Below are 22,982 nucleotides of genomic sequence, written 5' to 3'. Positions count from 1 at the left end.
TCTTCGATACATAACCTGAGACCAGGTCCAATTACGAAAAGCAGTTCCTGTTGCCATGTTCTTCGCTGAAGCTGCAACATCCACCAAGGTTCTATATGTTCTTGCACGTTGGCAAGCAAGATCTGGAGATGGGTTCCCAGAGATAGTTGATGAATTTGACTTTCCCAGCTTCGTCTGCGGTCTTCAATCCAATCCAGTGCTCGATGTGAAGCTTGGTCTGCTAGAAATGCTTCGATTAGACACGTTCCTCTTTTTTTTCCCATTGTATTTATGGTAATGACGATGCAAATTCTAGCATCAAGTAAAGGCAAAAAGAATGTTACGATGAAATTACACCACAGTGACGTCACGATATCACTAAATGTTGTTTCACTCATTCTGTTCCGTCCATTTTTCTCACGTAAATGCGATTTTTTGTAGATTATCGACCTCTAAAAGTCAAATGCTCAAGGATCAAATGAAAATCATAAATCACTACAAAATGCAATCGCAGATAAAGAGCTAAGTAAAGATAACATTTTCATAATCCTCAGTATTACTTTAAACATGGTTAATCATTCCCATGGAAGGATTAGAAAATGTTTTGACTTGTTCTCTGTTCTATTTCTTGGTTGACTGTACAAAGTGCAAAAAGATTATATATATTCCATACCCCTGGTTGTTTATGTATGTGCATGCAAGTCTTCGAGCGAATTCTTAATTATGGTACTGGTTCAAGTACAGGAAATAATTCTCAAAAGAATGGAACCTTTCGAAATACATGCTTTCTCAGCCACAAGGAGATTCTACCCTCATCTAGCACAAATACTTTACCATTGCTTATCAGTGACCGTCGCTATCACCAAAACATTACCAAGTTCCTTCTTCGAGAGCATTGGTGACTAAAGACAATGATAACTGCATTTCAAGGTATTACTACTGATGTGCTTTAAAAACTTTTAGGTCATTTGTCATCAATAGTTAGAAGTTTTCTTGATGAGGGAAAAAACACCAACAAACCATAATTTAATGACAAACTTCCTGAATATTAATCATGTGTCCAAGCAACACAATGAGTACCTCCTGTGCAGGCAAACTAGAATCAAAAGAACCATCTGGATAGTGTCTGAATCAGGATGTTTCCTTTATGTTTACACCAAAAAATAACCTGACACTTTTAACCCGACAAATAGTAGGTTTAGTCGGTTAAGTGGGTTTGGTTTATTGTGATCGGCATGGTTATCGATAAGTGTATAATACGGATATCGATCAGTCTATCAATGACCATAATGTATAGCTTTTGATGAGCAACAAAGTACAGTTGATCAAGGAAGATTGGTCGATGAGAGTACTTCAAGCTAACTTCAAGCTATTAATCAATCAACAAGTGTACAGCCTATGTATCGATACCTATAAAGAAATTTATCGATGGCTGTGGAATTGGTATCAACAAGTAGCTGGGGGGTGCTTGATGAAGCTCATCGATGGAACAAGCAAAGAATTGTTCCTTCCAAATTTGGCTAAGTGTTGAAGGCAAAGAGGGAACAGAGGACAAGGATATCGATTGAAAGCAAAGATACCGAGTGACGGTTGAGTAGCTCAATAGCTTTGGAAGTTGCAACTGGTTATGGATGAGATTGGTGTTTAGATAAAGGGGCTGGAATCTCAGGAGCACAATTACAACCGTACTTGGCATGAGCGGTTATAATTAAGGTTTATACATATGGCAGTGTGTGATTATTTGAGAGATCCATCATCCGGCGTCAAAAACATATATTCGCGATGTACTTTTCTCAGTTCATTAATATTATTGTCTCTTCAATTTCCATTATCAGACCAAAAAAAAAAAAATTCCATTATTGTATGGTATTTTACCTTTAAACTAATTATTTATCTTTGTTGCAACACCGATTGAATTCCTGTCCGAATTACCACTGAACCTATTTCACAAAAAACCAAAAATCAACTTTTTGGAGAAAAGTTTTTCACTATTTGGGTCTGCACCCATTTTTTGTGAAACACTTTGGTAGCAACACATGGTCTTGCTGGGAAATAAATAGTTAGCATCCCAAAGCTGCAAAAGACGAGTCCATAATCAACATGTACAAAACTCACCATAATAAGGAGTAGGTTCTACAAGCTAGCAATTCCTTGTAGGGTGAGTTTCTGTGATCCACGAGTTCATTGTTTAATTTTGGGAGAAATCTACTACCTTTTAGATAGTTAGCAAGGTCCTGCAGAAACAAGAGGCAATTCACACCATGCTTAATTAAAAGAACATTCAGACTTTGTGACACAATGGCAAGTGAAATGAGGTTTTGCATTGAGAAAAATCACTAGCAAATCAAACACATGAAGCTAAAAATAGGGAATCATGAACATATGCATAGCTCCTATCTTATAAGAAGAGTATTGTGTGCCACTTATATTGGGATAATTATACAAATTTTCACTGGATATTATAGAAAGATGTACAAAATTAGGACCATGAAGAGATTATAAACAAAAAATCATCCCATCTAAACATTTTTCTCTCTTAACGCGGAACCATACTCACAGTGGGAATCTTCACATGACTAGCGGGTGCCGAGTGCTCCTGTGATTGTAGAAAGGTTCCCGAACAAAACAAGAAGATGATGTTATACGGTGAAGTATGAAAGAAGAGAGACAATTAGTTCGGCAAAACATTTCTACAGTGGACGTGTAAACAAGCTAGTAATTGATGGTGCAGAAAAGGTAAGACTTTGAGCAAGATTATCCTCGGGTATCGATATAGCAAAAGGGTAATGTATATCCGAAAATGACTAGGAAGCCAAGCCAAACCTGGACATTGTCAGAGTACACCCCTAGTCGCTCGATCAAATAGTCCTCGAGAAGGCAGAAGATACCAGGCTGTAAAAGTAGGCAAAAAATTGAAACTGTGGTGATATAAGCAAACTTCAACCTCCCAGTGACCTCAACCAAGGGAACATTAAAGAATGGTATATCCTAATGCCAAATCAATCTAAAAACCATGGTAGAAAGAAATGCGTGTCAGAGCTTACCCTAAGAGAAACATCCTCTGTCCTAAATTAGGAGATCAATGATATTTGGAAATAAATATAGAAAAGACTTGAAAAGACAATTTCTTCTCGTTTTTGTCGTATACAATTATACTGGAGAGAACTACTCTTAATTAGCCAATCGGATTATCTCTTCATCCTATATGGTCTTCCGCATTTCGGGAAAGCATACTTTAACTTTCTCGCTTACAATATCACAAACATGACAAGCTACCTTTTCTTTGCTAAAAATTGGCAAAAAGGTTGGATCAATCAGGAAAGGAATGAAGTACTCACTCCACAAAACAGTATAGATGCAATTCGAGCGTGGATAACTGCTAGTGATATGAAGTTCTTCACCTATTCCATGAACAGAGAAACAAGCCTGCTCTGTTACAACAGTTAACGGAAGCCTGCTCTGTTACAACAGTTAACGGAAGCACTATGGAGAAGTAATTTAGCTTCCTAATGAATTGATCAATTATTTTGACCAAAAAAAAATTCATCAATCATATTAGGTGACATCACGTGGTTTCATGTCTGCAGTGTAGGAAAATATTTGCTACGAGATATCCGACTATAAAAGAAGGAAAAAAGTCAGACGTACCAACTTCCATCCAAAGTTCTCCATTTTCCGGTGGTCATGATCGTGATTGTAGTCATTAGGAAATTCAAGTGTACCATTAATGAAAATTTATTGCAAACTTACTAGTGCTTTTCCATTATATAAATTGAGGATTGGGAGTGTTTAGGAAAATGAATATGTTTTTTGTTTCGCGATGCATAAAATCTGATGGCAAATAAGAGAAGACTGCATCAGTTCAACACGCAATATTTTACATAAAACATGGTCAGCGCTCGATTAGGTCTAGGGGCTTTCAATGGACCCAATTGAAAAACAACGTTTTAAACTTCATCTGTTGTAACAGTTTGGTGTAGGAAATTTTGCTGGTCCTCTGGAGATAGCGACCAGTGCTCCGTTACCTCGGCTTGGTTTGTCTTTGAGAGAAGGAAGAGAAGTCTGCACACTTTCTCTCCAAAGGGTGATTTGACTTGGAAACATCTAAGGACTTCTTAAAATGGTAATCTTCCCTGAATTGGATTCAACTCCACCATGCAGGACAATATCCAAGTTGGTAATTTGAGAGTGAGATGCAACATGCGAGTTAGATCCAGAAGTAACAGGAAGTGCAGGTAGAATCAGGAGAGGTTCTAAATCTGCATTTTTTGTAGAGAGGCTCAAAGGAAGCCCAGCTTATTATCTTGGCTCGAGGGAGGCTCAGCCGTAGTTTAGAGACCCAAGGAGATGAATATGGGCCCAAAGCTTTTGCTTTTCCATCTTTTTAGCAGAGACGGTATGATGTGTGAAAGTAGCATGTTGAATATGTAAGGACGACCATGCACGATGGTTTCTTGCTGCGCAGTAGTTATGCCTCGTGATTACTATCATTAGCTTTGGGATGAGCAATCCTTTTCTGATAATGTAACACGATTTCTTTGTTGAACGGTTTGCCCAAAAAGCATGTAGGTCGAGAGATAGATGGAGAGGAGTGATCAGGCACAAAAACTAGCTCTCAATGCTAAACAAAAATCATGCCCGGAGTAAATAATCTGGTGTGGGATATAGATGGAGCAGTTCCTGATTGTCTTGAATACGTTTGAACATATACACATACATAAACGTAGATTCTATACCAATCTGATTCCTCAAATCGATCATATCCTCATCCACAAAACTATAACGAACAAGCAGAGATTCTTGGAACCCTAATAGACGTAAATGTGTTTGGTGCACATGCGCTTATCCAAAACGGGACAGACATGAAGAAAACAACAGTCACAAACATCTTGCACATAGTGTTATGAATTCTGATACCAATCCTTCAAAATTATTGACACATGACTAAAACTATTTTTTGGAGTCCTCTAATTCAACGGCATTGTACAATGGCATGTGGTAAGTTTTTGTTTCATAGAGGATCTAATGGAGACGTTAATTGCGATGACAAATATACATTGAAACTTGTGAATCATCGTGTTTTCTTTTAAATGTGAATTTCACAATTTCTTAAAACATGATTGACTTGATTTCTTGGAATGGGTTCAAATAATATGATCCCATGGACTAAGCTACCTTTTTTCACAACAAATGAATCTACCTTGCTTATTTTCCCCCATTTCTGGTAGTCTAGAGCATAAATTTGTTCATCGCCTATTGATTTGAGGCTTCTTAAAGGGAGTGAAGTGAACCAACCCTAGGTCCTTTGCTTGTGAGTGAGTCCTTCATGTGCCATGTCATCTCTGTCTTTTAACCTTTTTCGCCCTCACTTTAATCATCTCATTTTCGAACACATTAAACAGTACAGTAGTATACAATACACCATTAATTGTCTATCTTTGGATGACAATGGTTGATGAAGTAAACTAGCTGGATAATGCTCGTTGAATGTTTGATTAGTTAGAATTACCCCACCTTGATGACACTATCCTTGAAGGTTCCTTAGAATATTCACCTAGCGCAAGAACCATCGGAGGCGGTACTCATCGCTACGTACCATGTTCCAGGAAGTAGCATCCATCGTGGGTAATGGTTTTGATATATGATAAAAAAAAGTGGAAAACCGGATTGGACAAAAGTCAAAAAGTCAAAATAAAATAAGAAGCCCCCCAAAGTGGAAGACCAGATGGGACAAAAGTAAACAGGTCAAAGTAAAAAATGAGAAGCCTCCCAAGTGGAAGACCGGAAGGGACAAAAGTCAAAATAAAATAAGAATCTGCTGGGGAGACGTGCCCGTTTGATTCTTTTGTTTTTGTTTTTTTTTAGTAGTCCATCTTCCGTTCAGCGAGATTCGCCCGCTTTCTTATTATATTTGCGTGCGGGAGAACAGCAAATTCAAAGAGACAGACCAATTTGGTTTTATGGGAACTATTCTTAAACCTCATATTTTAACATTTTATCTAAATCATTGATAGTTTATTCATATTTTCATAAGTGATGGCCAGCCACCAACTATGACCAAGCAAGCTAACCTCGCCGAGGTGAGGTACACCGTCGCCGTCATAGGGGAGCCCTAGAGAGGGCTTCGCTCCCTAGATATGGCGAAGGCTGACCTCGCTAGATCTGGTGTGGGGAGCCCTCGTTGGGGCTCGCCTGTGCCTAGGCTAGGCCCCCAGATATTGCAAGGGGAGCCCTCGCCATGGCTTGCCCTCAATCGGTCGGGCCTCGCCTATGGCGGGCGACAGCGACCCTCACCCAGGCGAGGCCAGCTTGCCCGACCATCGCCTGTGGTCGGTGGCTAGTTACCGGCAAAAGGAAGAAGAAAGGAAAAAAAATAAACAAAAAATGGATAAAATCAAAAAATTATTAAAAATTAGCCACGTCAGCATCAGACGTGCCATGTTGAATTACCGGCATTCACATCAGCGAAAATGTACCCAATTGACAAAATTGAAAGATTTATGACTGAATTGACAAAAGTGAAATAAGTTTAGGACTTTTTGGATAATTTTTCTCTTCTTGTCTCGATGACACCGTCCTCGAAGGTTCCTTAGAATATTCCTTGGCTGAAGAACTAACGAAGATGGCTCTCATTGCTACCAACCCATAAGGGGAAGGCGTATAAGTTTTTTTTTTGGTAACCCAGGGAACCCCCGCACGGCCGACAGCCGGGGAGTAAACCCTGGGGGCGACACGTGCTAGCCACCACACACGTGCCACCGGTTAAGTCACCCTGCGGCGCTCGGGATTCGAACACTCAACCTTTTGCGAGAGGAAGAGTGCGCGCTCCAGCAGTGCCACCCAGGCGGGTGGTGGGGAAGGCGTATAAGTTTATAGTTACCATGTTCTAGAAACTAGAAAGCATCTTCCAAGTAGAATGGTTTTGATTTTGATTTTGATGAAAAGTGGAAGAGAAGATGGTTCAGAACTCATAATAAACAAAGAAGTTGCGGGGAAGACCGGGCAGTTGAGTCTTTCTTTTATGATAATTCAAGGGTCAAAATAAAGAAAAAAAATGCAGCTGAGAGAAGCCTAAGCCATTGATTTTATCTGAACTGTTGATGGATCATTCGTATGTATATAATATTCTCCTGTTCGGCGCTCTTAAGAAGTCTAAAGAAATTTCGTCCCCGACATCTTTCCTTTAGCCCAGTAATCTTGAAAGCTCAAAGAAATTTCTCCTAATTGAAATCATTGCTTAATGATTATTGTCACTGCTATGTTATTTTTAAAGTAATATTTCTTTCCGTTTATACAATTTAATGATTGTTGCCACTACTGTAGTTTTAAAAATACTAAATATTTACATAAGTTGAATGCACAGAAGTAGAAAAGCAAACTATTTTTGTGAAATTTAACTAACAAAGTTAGTAAGTCAGACTTAGGTTGAGTATTTGCTAAAATATTTCAAGATTAAATTGGCTAAATGAAAAGCTCCATTACACTCGTTGGAGATAATTATTCCCAAAAAGCCCATAATCTGTTTTGTCAATTGCGCAATCGTGAAATTATCTCTCTGTTCCATGGGAGGGCGGAAAAAAAATACATCAATTGTATAATTATTTGTGATTTGGTCACTATTGTCGGACGATGGGCTCGCATCAGCACTTAGCTATATAGGAAGCTTTTTGTAGATATTTTAACCAAACTCCTGATAATAGACTCATCTGATTTTATTATTAGAAGATTAAAATACTCTCAATATCGTTCGAGTTAGAGAGTGGTCATTTATGAATTATAGTGTTCTTTTGCTCTATTGCGCACAATAGGGGTGTAAAAGAACCCAATCAAACACGATCCGATCCGACCTAACCCGACCTGAAAATTTTCGTATTGGGTCGAGTTGGGTCTCAACTTGTTTGGGTAACTGAAAAAATAATTGGATATTGTTTTGGATCTATTGGGCTTGGGAAGGTCCTCGTCGTCGTCGGAGAAGCCGAGGAACGGCACCCAGAAGCAACAGCCCCGCTTGGCGAAGGTGGCGTCTGCAGCGTCAGCGTTGGGCCCGCGGTCCTGCCGAGGGGAGACCTCGAGGGAATGCTAGGTGGACATGAGATCCTGGTATCACTGGATATCAGGGGAATGGATTAGGGGCTCCTTGGATGGCGGGATCTGCAGAGCTACGGTGGCGGACAACGGGGGCGGATGCGAGAGAGTTCTGATCTTCTTCCTCCTCCTCCACCACCTTCATCTTCTCTGTGTTTTCAGTAGTTTTCATTTTCGATATTAATGGGCCGGACCCTGCCGCTGCCGGCGGGGCATCCTCCAATCTATCCGAAGCTGGCGGGCCCCGGAGGGAGCAGAACACCAAATCAATCAGAACACCAGCTCTCACTGCAAAACAATAATCATGCCCCGTGTGCAAGAGCTTCTCGGGTATCTATGCGGGATCCAGATGGAGTTGTTCTTAACTGTCTTGAATACGTTCGAATATATTCACATACGTGGCATAGCTTCCATATCATTTTCATCGCCAAATCAATCACATTTTCATCCACAAAACAATAAAAATTAGACAAATTTCTTTAAACCCCGAAGGGTATAAATGACCATAATTACCAAAATAATCATAAACCTATTATACGATAACCAATTCAGACATAAATATTTTAATTTGACCAATTTAATCATAAACATTTTTACAATTTGCCAATATAGACCTTCCGGTCAATATTAGTCGGAAATCGTTGACATGGATGGTGCTATCCTACGTGACACGAGCAAGAACTACAACCTTCGCACCCTTCGCTCAGTGGCCAGCGAGGGTTGCCGGCTTAGAGTTGGAAAAAAACAGAGAAAGACACACCTATTTCATCACAGAAAGGCGCCCACTCAAACTGGAGGTCGGGAGAGATAGCACCTGTTTCACCGCAGCGAGGAATCAGGAAAGCAGCACCAACCGTGCAAGGGGGGGACCATCCGTGTATAATAGTCCGTGTAATAGTCTCCTTTCTACTCCTCTTCGAAAACTCAAAAGAAATTTCTTCCGTCTTGTACTAACCGTGCTGTCCAATCCTCTAGGAAAGCTCGAAGAAACTCCTCGACTGCCCCTATTCCCACTCAACCTTTTATGCCATTCCTCCTAGAAAGCTCAAAGAAATTCCTCAGCCATATGCCCACCATTCCAACTTGAACTTATTGCTCATATGTACGATAAGTTCACCAGCACCTACTCTTGTCCAGCGAATTGGAGAGAGAGAGAGACATTTTTTCTTGACCAAAAAAAAAAATGGTCATCCAAAGGCGACAAAATTCGTACTTTGTCACCATTAATTCAATCAAAGTTGGGATAATTTTGAACCTAAGGCTTTTGCCGACCTTAGATTGAATCTAAAGCAACAAAATCATGATTTTTGTCAGTGATATTAGAATATTTACTTGATTTTACATATCTCTCTAATTTCTCAATTTGGTAACAGAGCCTCTTTTCCTGATGCAACCCCTAGTGCACCGTAGTGCACCCAGTGTACCCCAAAAATTTCTCAATTTTATTTTGCCGTGTTCTTTCATTTAATATCATGGACCACAGTAGCAAAGGACTGCAATAGCGAAATAAATACATCCCCACTCAACATTGTTCATCCGAGTGCCTCATTCTCGTCTAGGTAAGCGTCATGGTGGTCGTGTTACGACGTCGGCGACGCGTTGCCAAGTCAAGCTTTTCTTTTTCGCATAGTAACATTTGCTCAGTAGTGCTTGGCTTATTCTGCTTGCTGTAGCTATGCCGGTCGTATCGGCCACGTTTGTGAAGTTATTGTCCCAACATCAAAGTCAATCGCAAAGGACGTGTGCTGTTCGGCTTCAATGCCGCCAATTTTTGACTTTTCACTTCTCATTTCGAGATGCCGACACCACCACCACACTTGCCGCCGTCAGACTATCAAAATATTGAAATCTCGTCGTCAACGGAAGCTTGGAGCCACCACACATACCTTACGCGTAGCCGCGCCACACATCCTCCATGCTCGACTGTGCGGTGCTAGTTTCATTGTCTAATTTCATGCTAATCGAAGATTTTGGGACACTATTCAAATTATTTTTCAAATTCAAATTGATTTATTCCTACTCATCTTGTGTTTGAGGGGGATGTTAGTGATATTAGGATTTTTACCTGATTTTATATATTTCTCTAATTTCTCAACTGTTTTTCTCGCCTCTGTCGCCTCAGATGAGGCCTAAAGTGAAATGGTTTTGTCACGTTACGTTTGGGCGTAAGCAACAAAATTCAAACTCACATTGAGATGGGAAAATTTTGAACCTAAGGTGACAAAATAATTTTATCACCTTGGGGCGGTCCTAAAGCGACAACAATGATTTTTTTCATCGCTTTTGGGTATGACCTAAGGTGACAAACTGAGAATTTGGCCTTCTTTGGCCGACCCTAAGGTGACGAAACCTGGTATTTTGTTGCCTTACTTTTGGTGGGATTTTTTTGCCTTTCATCAACTCATAAGGCGACAAAAATCATTCTTTTCATCACCTTTGGGTATGCCTAAGGTGACTAAAGTAACATTTTTGTCACTGTTGGAAGACCCTACAACGACAAGATTGAAATCTTTTTTCACTTTTAGTTGGACTGGTGATGAAAATTTTCTTTGAACCGGATAGAAAATAGTACAAAATTTTTAATACGTTACTAGAAATGAATTGTGTTTGTCATCACGGATAAACAGCTGATGCTAACAGATAGAATGCAAACCGATATTCTGAACATGTTTTCCTACTTTGTCAACTAATACGACTCGTGTAGTAATGTAGATATTTGTGGCCACGTTAAATTTAGTGACAACGATCTCAGGCTGTTGTTAGATTTGAAATGATAGTGGGATGTTAGAAATAGAATTTTCCTAATCTGGATGACACCGTCCGACGACACCATCCTTGAAGGTTCCGTAGACGTAGAGTGGTCGCTTGGCTGAGGAACTATCGAAGATGGTTCTCATTGCCCCGTACTCGCCGGGGAAGGCATAGAAGTCTAAAGTTACCATGTTCCAGGAAGTATCCTGGATGTGCAATGGTTTGGCTTTTGATGAAAGGTGGAAGACAATATGGTTCAAAAGTCAAATAAAAGAAGCAAGCTGCAGGGAGACCTGGCCGTTGAATTTCTTTTTTTGTTTTTGTTTTTTTGTTTGATCTTTTTCCTTTCAATTTACGTGTGGGAGAACAGAAACTTCAAAGAAATAGATCAATTTGGCTTTTCTAAAACTATTTTCTAAAGAAAAATTCCTCCCACCTGAACTACTCTGTATATAAGCAATGAGTTCATTGCTTATATACACAAGTTCACTCGCAACTACTCTGTATCCAGGGAAAGGTAGAGAGACAGTGAGAATGCATCCTAAAGTGTATGAGGCTGCAAAATCGGGAGACTTTGATTCCTTGAAGACGATAATTTTAGGAAATGGAGAGGACCTTTTCCACCAAACAACGCCAAAAGAGAACAACATTCTTCACATTGCGGCTCAATATGGGCAGGTAAATTTCATTGAAGGTCTTCTTCAATGTCCATCAGGATGGTCCCTTCTTTGGCAGGGTAACAACAGAGGAGACACTCCTCTACACCTTGCTGCTGAAGTGGGTAGCTGCAGAGTGGTGCAAGTCTTCACTGATTTTGCGAAATCACTTCATTGGGTTGTTGAAAACGGACAAGTTGATGCATGCAAAGAGCTACTTCGAAAGAAGAATTTACAGAAGGATACCGTGCTGCACCATGCAGTAAGAGGAGGCCATGATTTGGTGGTGGAGTTGCTGATTGAAGAAGATTCTCAACTGTGTGATATTATTAATGCTGCCGATGAGTCCCCACTTTATCTTGCAGCAGATCGAGGACTTTCACGTACCACTGAGCTGATTTTAGGCGCTTTCTCATGGTCATCCTCTCATAAGGGCCCTAAGGGTTTGACAACTCTGCATGCCGGAATCTTTCTCTCATTGACCGGTAAGTATCACAAGATACTAAGCCCAATGAAAAAATAGTTAACCGAAGTTATCTCTCTCGTGCAAGGGCTTCTCTTAGATGAGAGTGCTGGTGTTAGCAGTGAGGGCCATCTATCCTAGCTTTCAATAAATATAGTAGTATATTCAAAACTTATTTATTTATTGTTTTTATGTATATTTTGGGGAAAGGTCGAACACGCCTCTTGATTATAGACGAGGGTTGTGTTTTGGAAAGATTGAGTTGTTATTCTCATTGCATTTTCTTAAGAGTTAATATCACGAAAAATCTTAAATCGGTACATTTGTGATAAATTTATACCAAGCTAATTTTTTTACTACAAAATTCTCAAGCTGGTATACCTCCGACAAATTTACCCAAAACTAATTTTTTAATCATAAAAAAACCCCAAACTGGTACATATGTGATAAATTTACCAAAAACTAATTTTTTGACCATCAAAAACCCCAAATTGATAATCCTATGACAAATTTACCCTCTGTTAGTGGACTCGTTTGGGGTTTTTTGTGGTATTTACCCTATGAATTTTCACGTGGGCTTGCCACGTCACCATACCATGTCCACATCAGCAAATTTAACGGTAAAATTTGACATAAGCTAACAGAGGGTAAATTTATCACATGTGTACTAGTTTGGGATTTTTTGTGATAAAAAAATTAGTTTTTGGTAAATTTGTTATGGGTGTACCATTTTTGGAGTTTTTTGTGATCAAAAAATTAGTTTAGGGTAAATTTATCACAAGTGTACCACTTTGGGATTTTTCGTGGTATTAAACATTTTCTTAATTGTTTTACTTATCGACTATAAAATAAGTTTAAACCGATTCGTCTTCTCTTGAAATGCAGACCAAAAAAATAGTATCCATTTTAGATTATGCATCCATTCGGAAAAATCGCTATTTTGATAATAGTGTTGGTAATAGTATTTCTCACACGCTAATTTCTTTCTACACGTTTTTCTAGATCTTGTTCTCTTACTCACTTTTTTCTGAATTATAGCACCAATTCAGTTTGCAAGTGATGACAGGGCACATGGCAATATATTTACAAAAGATCAGGGTATACATGCTATATTTCTTAACCCCCGAGGGCAAATTATGACGACTTGAAAGGAAAGGGATGCAATGATTTTACTTTTGAAAATGTAGAAGGTGCTAGTCCTCATTCAATATTTAAATTCTCCCATAAAATTGAGTTGGGCACAATATTTTCCATAAAATGATTGGCATCAGAGTAAAAAATCTTGGTCTTTTATTCTAGCCTTGACAGTGTAGATGCCTTGCTGAAGATATGAGAAGCTTCTTCTCAAACAACTTCACGAATTTCTAACAATTTCACTTATCAATTGATAAATTTTACAAATTTCTGCATTATGCCAAATTGAAGGAAGTTAGGTTCTACACGTGTTACACAAGATCGCTAGAAAAACTTCGGAATTACCATGACACTGTCCTTTCTAGTACAGACAAAATGGGGAAAACTTAATGGGTAGGAGTGCAACTTTAATATACATGCCAAGATGCTATAAACAGTCTAAATCATGACATTTTCCTATTTTATTTGCAAAGTTTGGGAGAAAATCTTGGAGAAAAGACCAGAAGCGATCAGAGAAGGAGATGATATGGGGTGGACTCCTCTTCATTACGTAGCTTACTTTGGCAAAGTCGAAGCAGTTCAACTACTCCTGCAACACGATACTTCTGTGGCATGCGACTTAGACAAATCGGGGGAATCGGCTCTTCACCTTGCAGCGTTTCAAGGCCATGCCAATGTCATAAACGAGCTTCTTAGATCCTGTCCTGATGCTTGTGACATAATGAACACCAAAGGGCAAAATGTTCTTCATGCAGCTGTTATCGGTGGACGAATGAATGTAGTCAAGTACATACTACGGATGTCAAACCTGGATAATCTTATCAACGAACAAGACACAGATGGAAACACTGCTCTGCATTTGGCTGCGCTTAATAGACAATACGACATTATATGCACACTTGCACGAGACAAGAGAGTGGACCGTTTGGCCAAAAATAAGGATCATTTGACCGCCTGTGACATGTTTTCTTCTCACGAGGAGGTATGCTTGCTTGAACACTATAGAGCCCAATTTGTTCACTCATAGAGTTATTTCTTCAGTATCTTTTAGAAACTGTGGCCCAGCCGATACTCATTTCAAGTGCAAACAAACAACGCAATTGAAGTTTTTTTACGTCAACTTTGTTTTGCTTAATCGGTTGTTTAAGCATATTGACTATATTTTCAATTTTCGTAGCCAATGAGTGTGACACACTTTTGGAAAAGGGGGTCCGAGTGAAGTGATTTCACACTACATATCTTACAATAAATAATAAGAAAATTGGACAGAATTAAACTTGATGGTTGAGTCACATTATCACAAAGCTTCGTTGCCTCCACTTCACTCAATATTAATTAGCAAACTAACTATTTTTAATTTGACAAAAAATAAAAAAGCATTTCTCTACCATTAATGTTCCTACAACAAAATATCAACATCAATTCACATAGCTTACTAGTTTAGATGTGATTTGATATAATAGTCAATAAACTTAAACTCATGATTTGAAGTCTTTATGGTTTTTCAATAAATGAGTTGGCGTATAATGTTTTTGTTTATTATTAACTAAATGTGTATGGTTATATCTTTTTCTTTTGGGTTAATACCATGAAAAACCTCAAACTGGTACAGTTGTGGTAAATTTATCCTGAACTAATTTTTTGACTATCAAAAATGCCCAAATTGGTATACCCGTGACAAATTTACCCTCTGTTAGTTTCCGTTAAATTGTACTGTCAAATTGCTGAGTTTGATAACATGTGGCAGTTGACAAGTATACTAGTTTGGGATTTTACCTCTCAGTTTGTCACAAATTTTATCAATTTGTGATTTTTCGTGGTATTAATCCAATTTAGCAGAGGGTAAATGTCACAAATATACTAGTTTTGGATTTTTGGTAGTCAAAAAATTAATTTAGGATAAATTTGTCACAAGAATATCATTTTGGGGTTTTTGGTGATCAAAAAATCAGTTCGGGGTAAACTTGTCACAGATGTATCAGTTTGAGGTTTTTCATGGTATTAACCATTTTCTTTTCAAAAATACTGATTATCTATAAATTTGATGTGTGGACAAAAACGATCTAGTAAAGTAAAATGAAAAATATTTTAGACTAATGAAAAAATTGATTAGGCCATATTTATTAGTATATAAAAAATAACAAAAAAAAGTGGCTAAAAAGTTGTATTCAAATTTTTATTTTTAATCTATATCATTATTTGGAATTTGCATTGTCATATAGAAATTTCATTTGACAAAATAATTATCTTGCCAGTAGCTATTATTGCAAAAATCTTCAAAATAGAAGTCCTTATAGATCCAATAAATGCTTATATTTTTAAACCATCCAACTCATTCCCACATATTAAAGCCCCACGTGCAATCCGATTACATGAAAAAACTAAATATCGTATTAATAGCCAACAATCAAATGCATATAGTAAAAATAGCTTAAAACAATTTTAAGTTTGAATATTTTTCGTTATTAGAATTATGCAGTGACAAAATATTCAAATAACAAGGTATAGTTTAAAACAAATCACTTAGTAAAGTAATTTGAATATTAGTTAATCTTGTTGTTTGCTTGACAAATACATATACTTATGTAAATATTATGTTGTATGACTATATTATAGCATCAGAACAGAATTTTTCAATAAGGTTCAAATCCGTGCAACATGCGGGTCTTCAACTAGTTCAAAAGCAATTGTCTGTCTTCGTTATCTTGAAAACATTGCAAAATATTTACGGTGGGGATTCTCTAAAATGAGGAGATAACATAAAGGGGAAAAAGAAAGAAAAGAAAAGGAAAAAGAAAAGAAAAATGGAGAATAAATCAGGAGTCGGATAGCATACCCGAACTGTAACTGTTTACTCCAGGAAACTCTATGTACAGGTGTTATCTACTATTTACTTTTATCTAAAAGAGATGATGTGAATGAATTCTCTATGACGTTTAGAACTCGCCGGGAGTTCCGTTTGTTACGGATGGGTATTGAGTGTGTAAAGTGGGGGTCTTGAAGTATGTCGCAGCGAACTTTCACTCGTCAATTGATATACATCATGTATATTTTTAGGTCGGCTTCATGGCTGAAAACGTTCAACATCTGTTGAAAGGATCTCATGGAATCCCGGGTTTTCAAGGCTGGTTTATGGAGCATGGTAAGAAGAGGTCAGGCAAGCAATTTGTTCAGGGTCAACCATCTGTGACTATAACCACAGGAAGTAATGTTGCCAACCGTAATAATTTTGATTTGTCAAAAAGAAGCATTATGGATGTTCAACTACTAGTGGCCGGGCTCATAGCCACAGTAAGCTTCAGCGTGGTCTTTGCAGTGCCTGGAGGTTATAACAATGATGGACCTGACCGAGGAGTGGCGATCTTTGCTGGCAGGGCAGATTTCGAAGCCTTTCAGTTTTTTAACTGCATAGCTTTCGTTTTCTCCATCATGGCAATAATCTTCCATTGTCGAAGTATTACGTTCAGCTCTAGCCGAGGTCCGAGATACATCCCGTTCGTGAGACGTTTCATTGAAGTTGCGACATTCGGGATGGTGGTAGCCTATTTTTTGGGGACGGATATCGCATCGAAGAGACCCCCCAAGAGTACCAGGGAAAGAATTAGTTATTATGTTGCGCTTGGAGGTCTGCTGACTTTGTGCTTCTTTTTCGATTTCCCTGACCCCGTCGAGGCTCATTCGTGGTCCCTAGGTAGCTCTCCCGCAAGATCAATCCGAAAGTTTTGGCATAAGTGTGAGATACTAATGTTTGATTTCCCGGCGAGGCTCTTATGTTGGTTGCTAGAAAAGCTCACGAGTTGAGCCGGTTGTACAGTCCTGTGAGCTTGTGAACAGGAATTGTTCTTTATCAGCCGTCGATTTCGAGCACTTTTATGTCATGTCCAATTTAAAACCTGTCAACGTCAACCGTTGGATTGATTGCCGGCAAGATTGCCATGCTCAAGATGAAAGTTTGTACACCAATGGAGGTTTGCCTAAGAATGTGATGTTTACTAGCATATAATTTGTTAGTGATATTTAGATATATACTTAATTTTGTATATCTCTCAGGATTATGCATATATCTCCTCTAATAGTGCATATTCTCGATTGATTATATTTGATGTTATATTTATTTTATTATCTTAGATAGTCATATAATAAAGTTTATAATAGGCTCCATGTACATTGAAATATGTCGAATTATATAGAAATTTCCCAATCATCTCTTCCCGCTTTGTAATTCTTAAGTTAGTATTGGGTTTGCCTTCAACTTCTATGCATTGCTCTTTAATGGCATAGTTGCACAAAACTGCAGGAAGTACCGTAATATTTTCAGTATCTATTGAGAGCAAGAGTCATGGCTGATGCAAGGTCCTTCCCTTCCTATTATATCAAAATTTTCGTAAGCCTTCATAGAATGGGAATGTCGTCCAGGACAAGATGTTAAACTATCCAAGCCTCCAATAATTCGGGAGGTCACACAATCAGGGGTATTGCCGAAGTTGAGGCAAGACAAAGATACCGAACCAATAAGAGGGACTAGGGTGTGCGGACACCGGCATATTAAAAATAAGAAACGCAATCATGAGCTCGCTAGGGTTTCTTGGCTGGTGGCGACGGCCCCTAATGGCAATCAACTCTTATGCAATCTCCAACCTAGCCTAAGAGGGAGCTTCCCCCGGTTGGAATGTCATCTTTCAGTGTAATCTGAGAATTTTCAAGTCAATCTAGTGAGTAACATCATCAAATAATTAGGTACACAAGGCCCAGAATGCACCACCGTATCATCCTAGAAAAATTCAATTACCCACTCATGCCGAAAACAATCATTTCGCTTCGTCTTTCGTGTTCACGTGTGGAATACATGAATCACTCTCAAATGCACAGAGAGGAGCAATGGCTGATCCTTGAAGAGCCAAACCATTCTTTAATATCAACCCTGAACCCATGTGGTCCAGCTACTAGAAGCCGTTCTTGTTTCCATGTTCTTCGATAAAGCTGCATCATCCACTAAGTAAGGTACTATATATTTTTTCAAGTTGGCGAGAGAGATATGGAGATGATTCCCAAACACGTTGATAAATTTGACTTTCCCAGCTTTATCGCAACTTACCTTAAAGGGGACCACCCTCGAGAGTAGATGTAGAGGTACTTATTTGAAAGACAGTATGAATTGATATCCCTAAAAGATGGCTCGAATACATCATCAAATATGTAATCCAAAACGGTCCGTCAATTCCGAGTGTGGACTCTCCCAAGCTCATATCTCACGTGATGTTGGGATATTCAATTTTAGAATAAATTAACCCTATGAGAATTTTATATACGGAGTCACCACTAGCCTATTGACGCAGAGGAAGATATACTTGGAAAAGGATTCCAAAAGATAAAATTTATTATGAATAATGAAGTATCATTTACAATACCTTAGGCACCTATTTATAGGAAAGTTTCCCTTTAGGAAATAATCAAATAATTAAAATCAAATAATAGAATTAAGGAAAAAATATTGATAAAAGAGAAAGTCTTCGAAACGCATACCGAAAATCTGCAAAGCACGTCCGAAATCTTTGAAGGCCCAAAAATCAAGGAAAACGCGTGAATTTGGAGGTCAAACATTGCCCAAACCGGCGTAGCGCGTTTGCAGCTTCTAAGATCTCACAATTCTCTTCGATTTGATATGACCATTTGAAGTTGAAATGTCCTTTATATCATGGGTGGGACCGCCCACTCTTATGACGCTCGGAGATTTTTATATAAGCATTTGCCAGTTGTTTAACATCAGTGTCCTTTTAGAAGAACTCGACCCCTAGTTTTGTCAAGATAAAGGGGGTGTATCTGGAGAATGATACTCAAACAGGTCGGCCACATTGAATGTCGGGGAGATGTTGAGGTTGTTGGGATTTTGTGCGAAAACATGCATAGGTAAAAGTAAATAAAAATCGCACCAAAATCAATAGCCTATACTCGAGTATCTTCACAACATTATTCATGCATTTTAATAAGAAGCATGTAGAAATGAAGAAGGAGGGCTAATCGTATTACCCTTGTACCATGCTCAAAACAATTTGGTTCTAATGTTTTTCAGTTCCAAACCACAAATGTCCGATCTCCTCTTGACCTGTCTAAAGTAATCCAGTTATGATGTTCTTCAATTCCAGCCTCACAAATGTCGGACATCTAATTCAGACATACCACCAATCACGCGTCAAACAGTAGAGAGAAATTTGAGTGAGTTCACCATATCAATTGTGCTAGGAATTGTTCTTGTGTGTGAATTGTTTGATTGACATCAATCATCAACTATTATTAGTCTCGGATCCAATTTAATTAAATAAATTCTGCCATTAACTCTAAAATCGTTCAAAACATTAATTCGGTCGCTGAGTCTGAACCCGTTTAAGAGACTAAATCTGGACATTGATTTTGAAACCGTTTTAGAGCATTATTCTAGTAATTAATTCTATAACCGTTACATAGCATTAATCTCGGCATTAACTCTGTAACCGTTACAGAGCATTAATTCGGCTGTTAAGTCTGAAATCGTTTCAGAACTTTAATTTGGCCGTTGATTCTGAAACCTTTTCAGATAATTAAACTGGCCATTGATTTTGAAACCGTTTCAAAGTATTAATCTAACCATTTATTTTGAAATCATTTCAGAACATTAATCCGGTCGTTGATTCTAAACCCGTTTCGGAACCTTAATCTGGCCGTTGATTCTGAACCCATTTCAGAACCTTAATTTTGCCCAACTCAATCTGATTGCCGCAATTTGCAAATATATTTGCAATGTCTTTTCCGTTCAAAAGTCATTCTGAATTGGTTATGGTGCGTGACATCCCTAGGTTTATCACTGAGTTGGCAGTAGGATTTGTACTAACACATTAGTACAACCAAGAGAACTGATTGTCTCGATCAATCTCCAAGTCCTACAAACCATGAGTGACATCTAGCAATATGTCATGGTTACCCAAACAGTGTGAATGTTTTAAGAACATAATGAACTTGTCAACTTTGACTACTATATAATTCAATCCGTTTGCCTTACTATGTCCTGACCAAACAAAAGCCATAGAATTATTTGTCAAGCCACCAATTCGATCGTATGCACAAACCTAATTGACATGTATTTCAACGAGACATGAACTATTGATTCTCGGTTACAACCTCGGCCAAGGATTTCAATACAATGTCACGATTAGATCGCATTGGACATTATTATTGTATCTTTTATATAGCAAGAAGACAAATTCCATATTGCACACGAATGTGCCTTCGTATATAAACAAACTATGATCAACAAGTACACATACAATTCGATGAAGCATCAATATGCGCACTTGTGAACCATGGCTATCCAAAATACAAGTCAACACCGTGCCTTAGGTCTAAGGATTTTACATAAGACTAGAGCCTGAACAATTAGTCATTGACCCAGCTAAAAGCTTCCATGTTGTTAATCGTTCTGAATATGTCATGTTCAGTGAACTTGTCCGATACAAGCACTTGTATTCTAGCTCAGGTATCACAACTCCTAATGATGTGTGACTCATCATTCCCTTAGGTATCCAATACTCAATGGTGAAGCTTGAGAACACACCGGTCTTAACAGTATCATCAATATCCTCTCAATGATTCATCGAAGGGAAACTCTTTAAAGACTTAATATAACTTTGAATATGTCACACATATTCTTAACACCTTAATAATAGGTTCAGTCGCAATTGATCTTATGGACCCATTCATATAAATGGGACAATAAATGAATTTGTCTTTGCCATTAAATAATACAACTGAAGTTCCTAACACGTAACTATCACATGGTTGCTTTAAGGCATATGGCCAATGGAGGTCACCTGGAAGATCAACAACATAGGCATTGTTATTAATCTTCTTCTCGATTTAGCAGGGGCCAACTTTCTTAGGCTCCAGCTTGTTATATGTACCGACAAGGAAACTTTTCTTGCAGAGGTAGATCATCACTCTGTCACCCTTAGCAAATAATTTGAGGCGGCGGTGTTTATCTGCAACAGCTTTGTAGACAATAGTGGAAGCTTCTAGCTGTTGCTTCACACCCTCTTATATCTCTTGTAATTTTGTTGCTAAGTTCTTAGCCGCAACACTATATCCCACGACTTTAGGCAAAGGCACGAGGTCTAGTGTATGTTGTGGAGTTCGCCTATTGATGACCTCATACGGAGACTTGTCTATGAAGCAGTTGATGGTGTTCTTGAAGGCAAACTCAGCAAGAGCAAGATACCAGTCCCATTTCTTTGGCATGTCATTACAGAGGCACTGAATGATATCCGCCATATTACGGTTGGCGACTTTAGTTTGACTGTCAGTCTGGGAATGGAAGGAAGCTACACTACAGCCAATCAGTCCCAAACAAGCGCCAGAAAGTCCTCCAAAAATGACTAAGGAACTTCGTGTCACGGTCAGAGGTGATTGTTTTGTGTGGACTACTTCCCGAAATAATAGGCTCGCCACATGGGAAGCATCAGAAGTCGTCTTGCAAGAAATGAAGTGTGCTATCTTTGTGAACCTATATACCACCACAAAAACAAAATCCATACCTCGTTGAGTTCAGAAAGGTCCTACACAAAATCCATTGAAATGTCTACCCAAGGTCCAGAAGGAATAGGTAAAGGGGTGTAAAGACCAGTGTTTTGCGAGTGGCCTTTGGCAGTCTAACAGATGTAGCACTTTTTCACAAATTGCCCAATGTTGCGCTTCAATTGAGACCAATAATACCATTCTTCAACCATGGCAATGGCTTTGTCTCTCCCAAAATGTCCTCCAAGGGTGCCACCGTGGAGCTCTAAAAAGTTGTTCCCGCAAAAAGCTACGAGGAATACACAACCTATTGCCAAAAAACAATAATTTATCTTGTATGATCATGTCGCCGTGAGAGCCTATCGTAGAACACTTCTCCCAAATGTCCTGAAAGGCGCCATTCTCGATATAAAGGGCACGGAGGTGGTCCAAGCCCACAACATCGGTGCATATGGTGACAAGTATTGCAGCAAGATAACTAAGTGCATCAACGACTTTGTTCAAGTGGTCCACCTAGTGTCGAAGCACGAAGTTGAATTGCTCCAAAAAGAAGACCCAACGTGCATGCATTCGATTTAGATGCTTCTAACTCTTGATATACTTGAGTGCCCGGTGGTCAGTGTTATGGACAAACTCATGTTGATAAAGATAGGGCTGCCAATGCTTGATGGCTCGTATTACAATAAAGTACTCATGCTCACAGGTAGACCATGACCTGCGATCATCATTAAGTTTCTCTCTAAAATAAGCAAAAGGTTTACCTTCCTAGGGGAGAATAATGCCAATGCCTACACTAGAGACATGACAGTCCAGTGCAAATACCTTTTCAAAATTTGGAACCCTCGATACTGGTGCCTTGGAAAGTTTCTCTTTGATGAGAGCAAAGTTAGCTTCTGCTTTGTTACCCCAATGAAATTTTCCCTTCTTCAAGCACTTAGAGATGGGGGCCATAATGGTACTGAAATTTCGGATAAAGCGTTGGTAGAGTGTCACGAGCCCATGGAAGTTACGTGCCTTCCCAACGGTCTAGGGAGTTGGTCAGTCGCGAATGGTAGCTACCTTTTGGTGCATCAACTTGAAGGCCTTATGCTCCAACAATATACCCTAAGAAAACGAGTCGGTCTGTCATAAAGCTACATTTCTTCAGATTAATGTACAATTGATTCATCTGCAAGGCTGACAAGACATCCTTTAGATGCTCCATGTCATATTGGAAGGCTGAGATTAGATGGTAATGCATGGTCAAGATTAGCCTTTGTTTGAAGAAGAAGAAAAGAAGAGAAGGGGATGAATGAATTGTCTAACCCTCTAGGTTAGCATGCTCTCTTATTTATACTAATAGTGAGGGTACATGGTAATGTGATAGACATTCC

At 38.8% G+C, this 22,982-nt stretch overlaps 1 protein-coding gene across 1 annotated transcript; it reads left to right on the top strand.

The window, feature by feature from the left end:
• Positions 1-11,286: 11,286 nt before the first annotated feature.
• LOC130135900 (ankyrin repeat-containing protein At5g02620-like) lies at positions 11,287-17,110 on the top strand. Its single transcript, XM_056305750.1, has 3 exons — positions 11,287-11,956; positions 13,542-14,050; positions 16,126-17,110. The coding sequence occupies exons 1-3, from the start codon at positions 11,350-11,352 to the stop codon at positions 16,867-16,869; spliced, it is 1,860 nt and encodes a 619-aa protein (XP_056161725.1). The 5' UTR covers positions 11,287-11,349; the 3' UTR covers positions 16,870-17,110.
• The last annotated feature ends 5,872 nt before the right edge of the window (positions 17,111-22,982 follow it).

This window comes from Syzygium oleosum, unplaced genomic scaffold (genome assembly GCF_021117445.2).
Source record: "Syzygium oleosum isolate NSW1041296 unplaced genomic scaffold, Sole_v2.1 Sole_v2.39, whole genome shotgun sequence".
Taxonomy (NCBI): domain Eukaryota; kingdom Viridiplantae; phylum Streptophyta; class Magnoliopsida; order Myrtales; family Myrtaceae; genus Syzygium; species Syzygium oleosum.
This window is presented reverse-complemented; position numbering and strand designations above follow the sequence as displayed.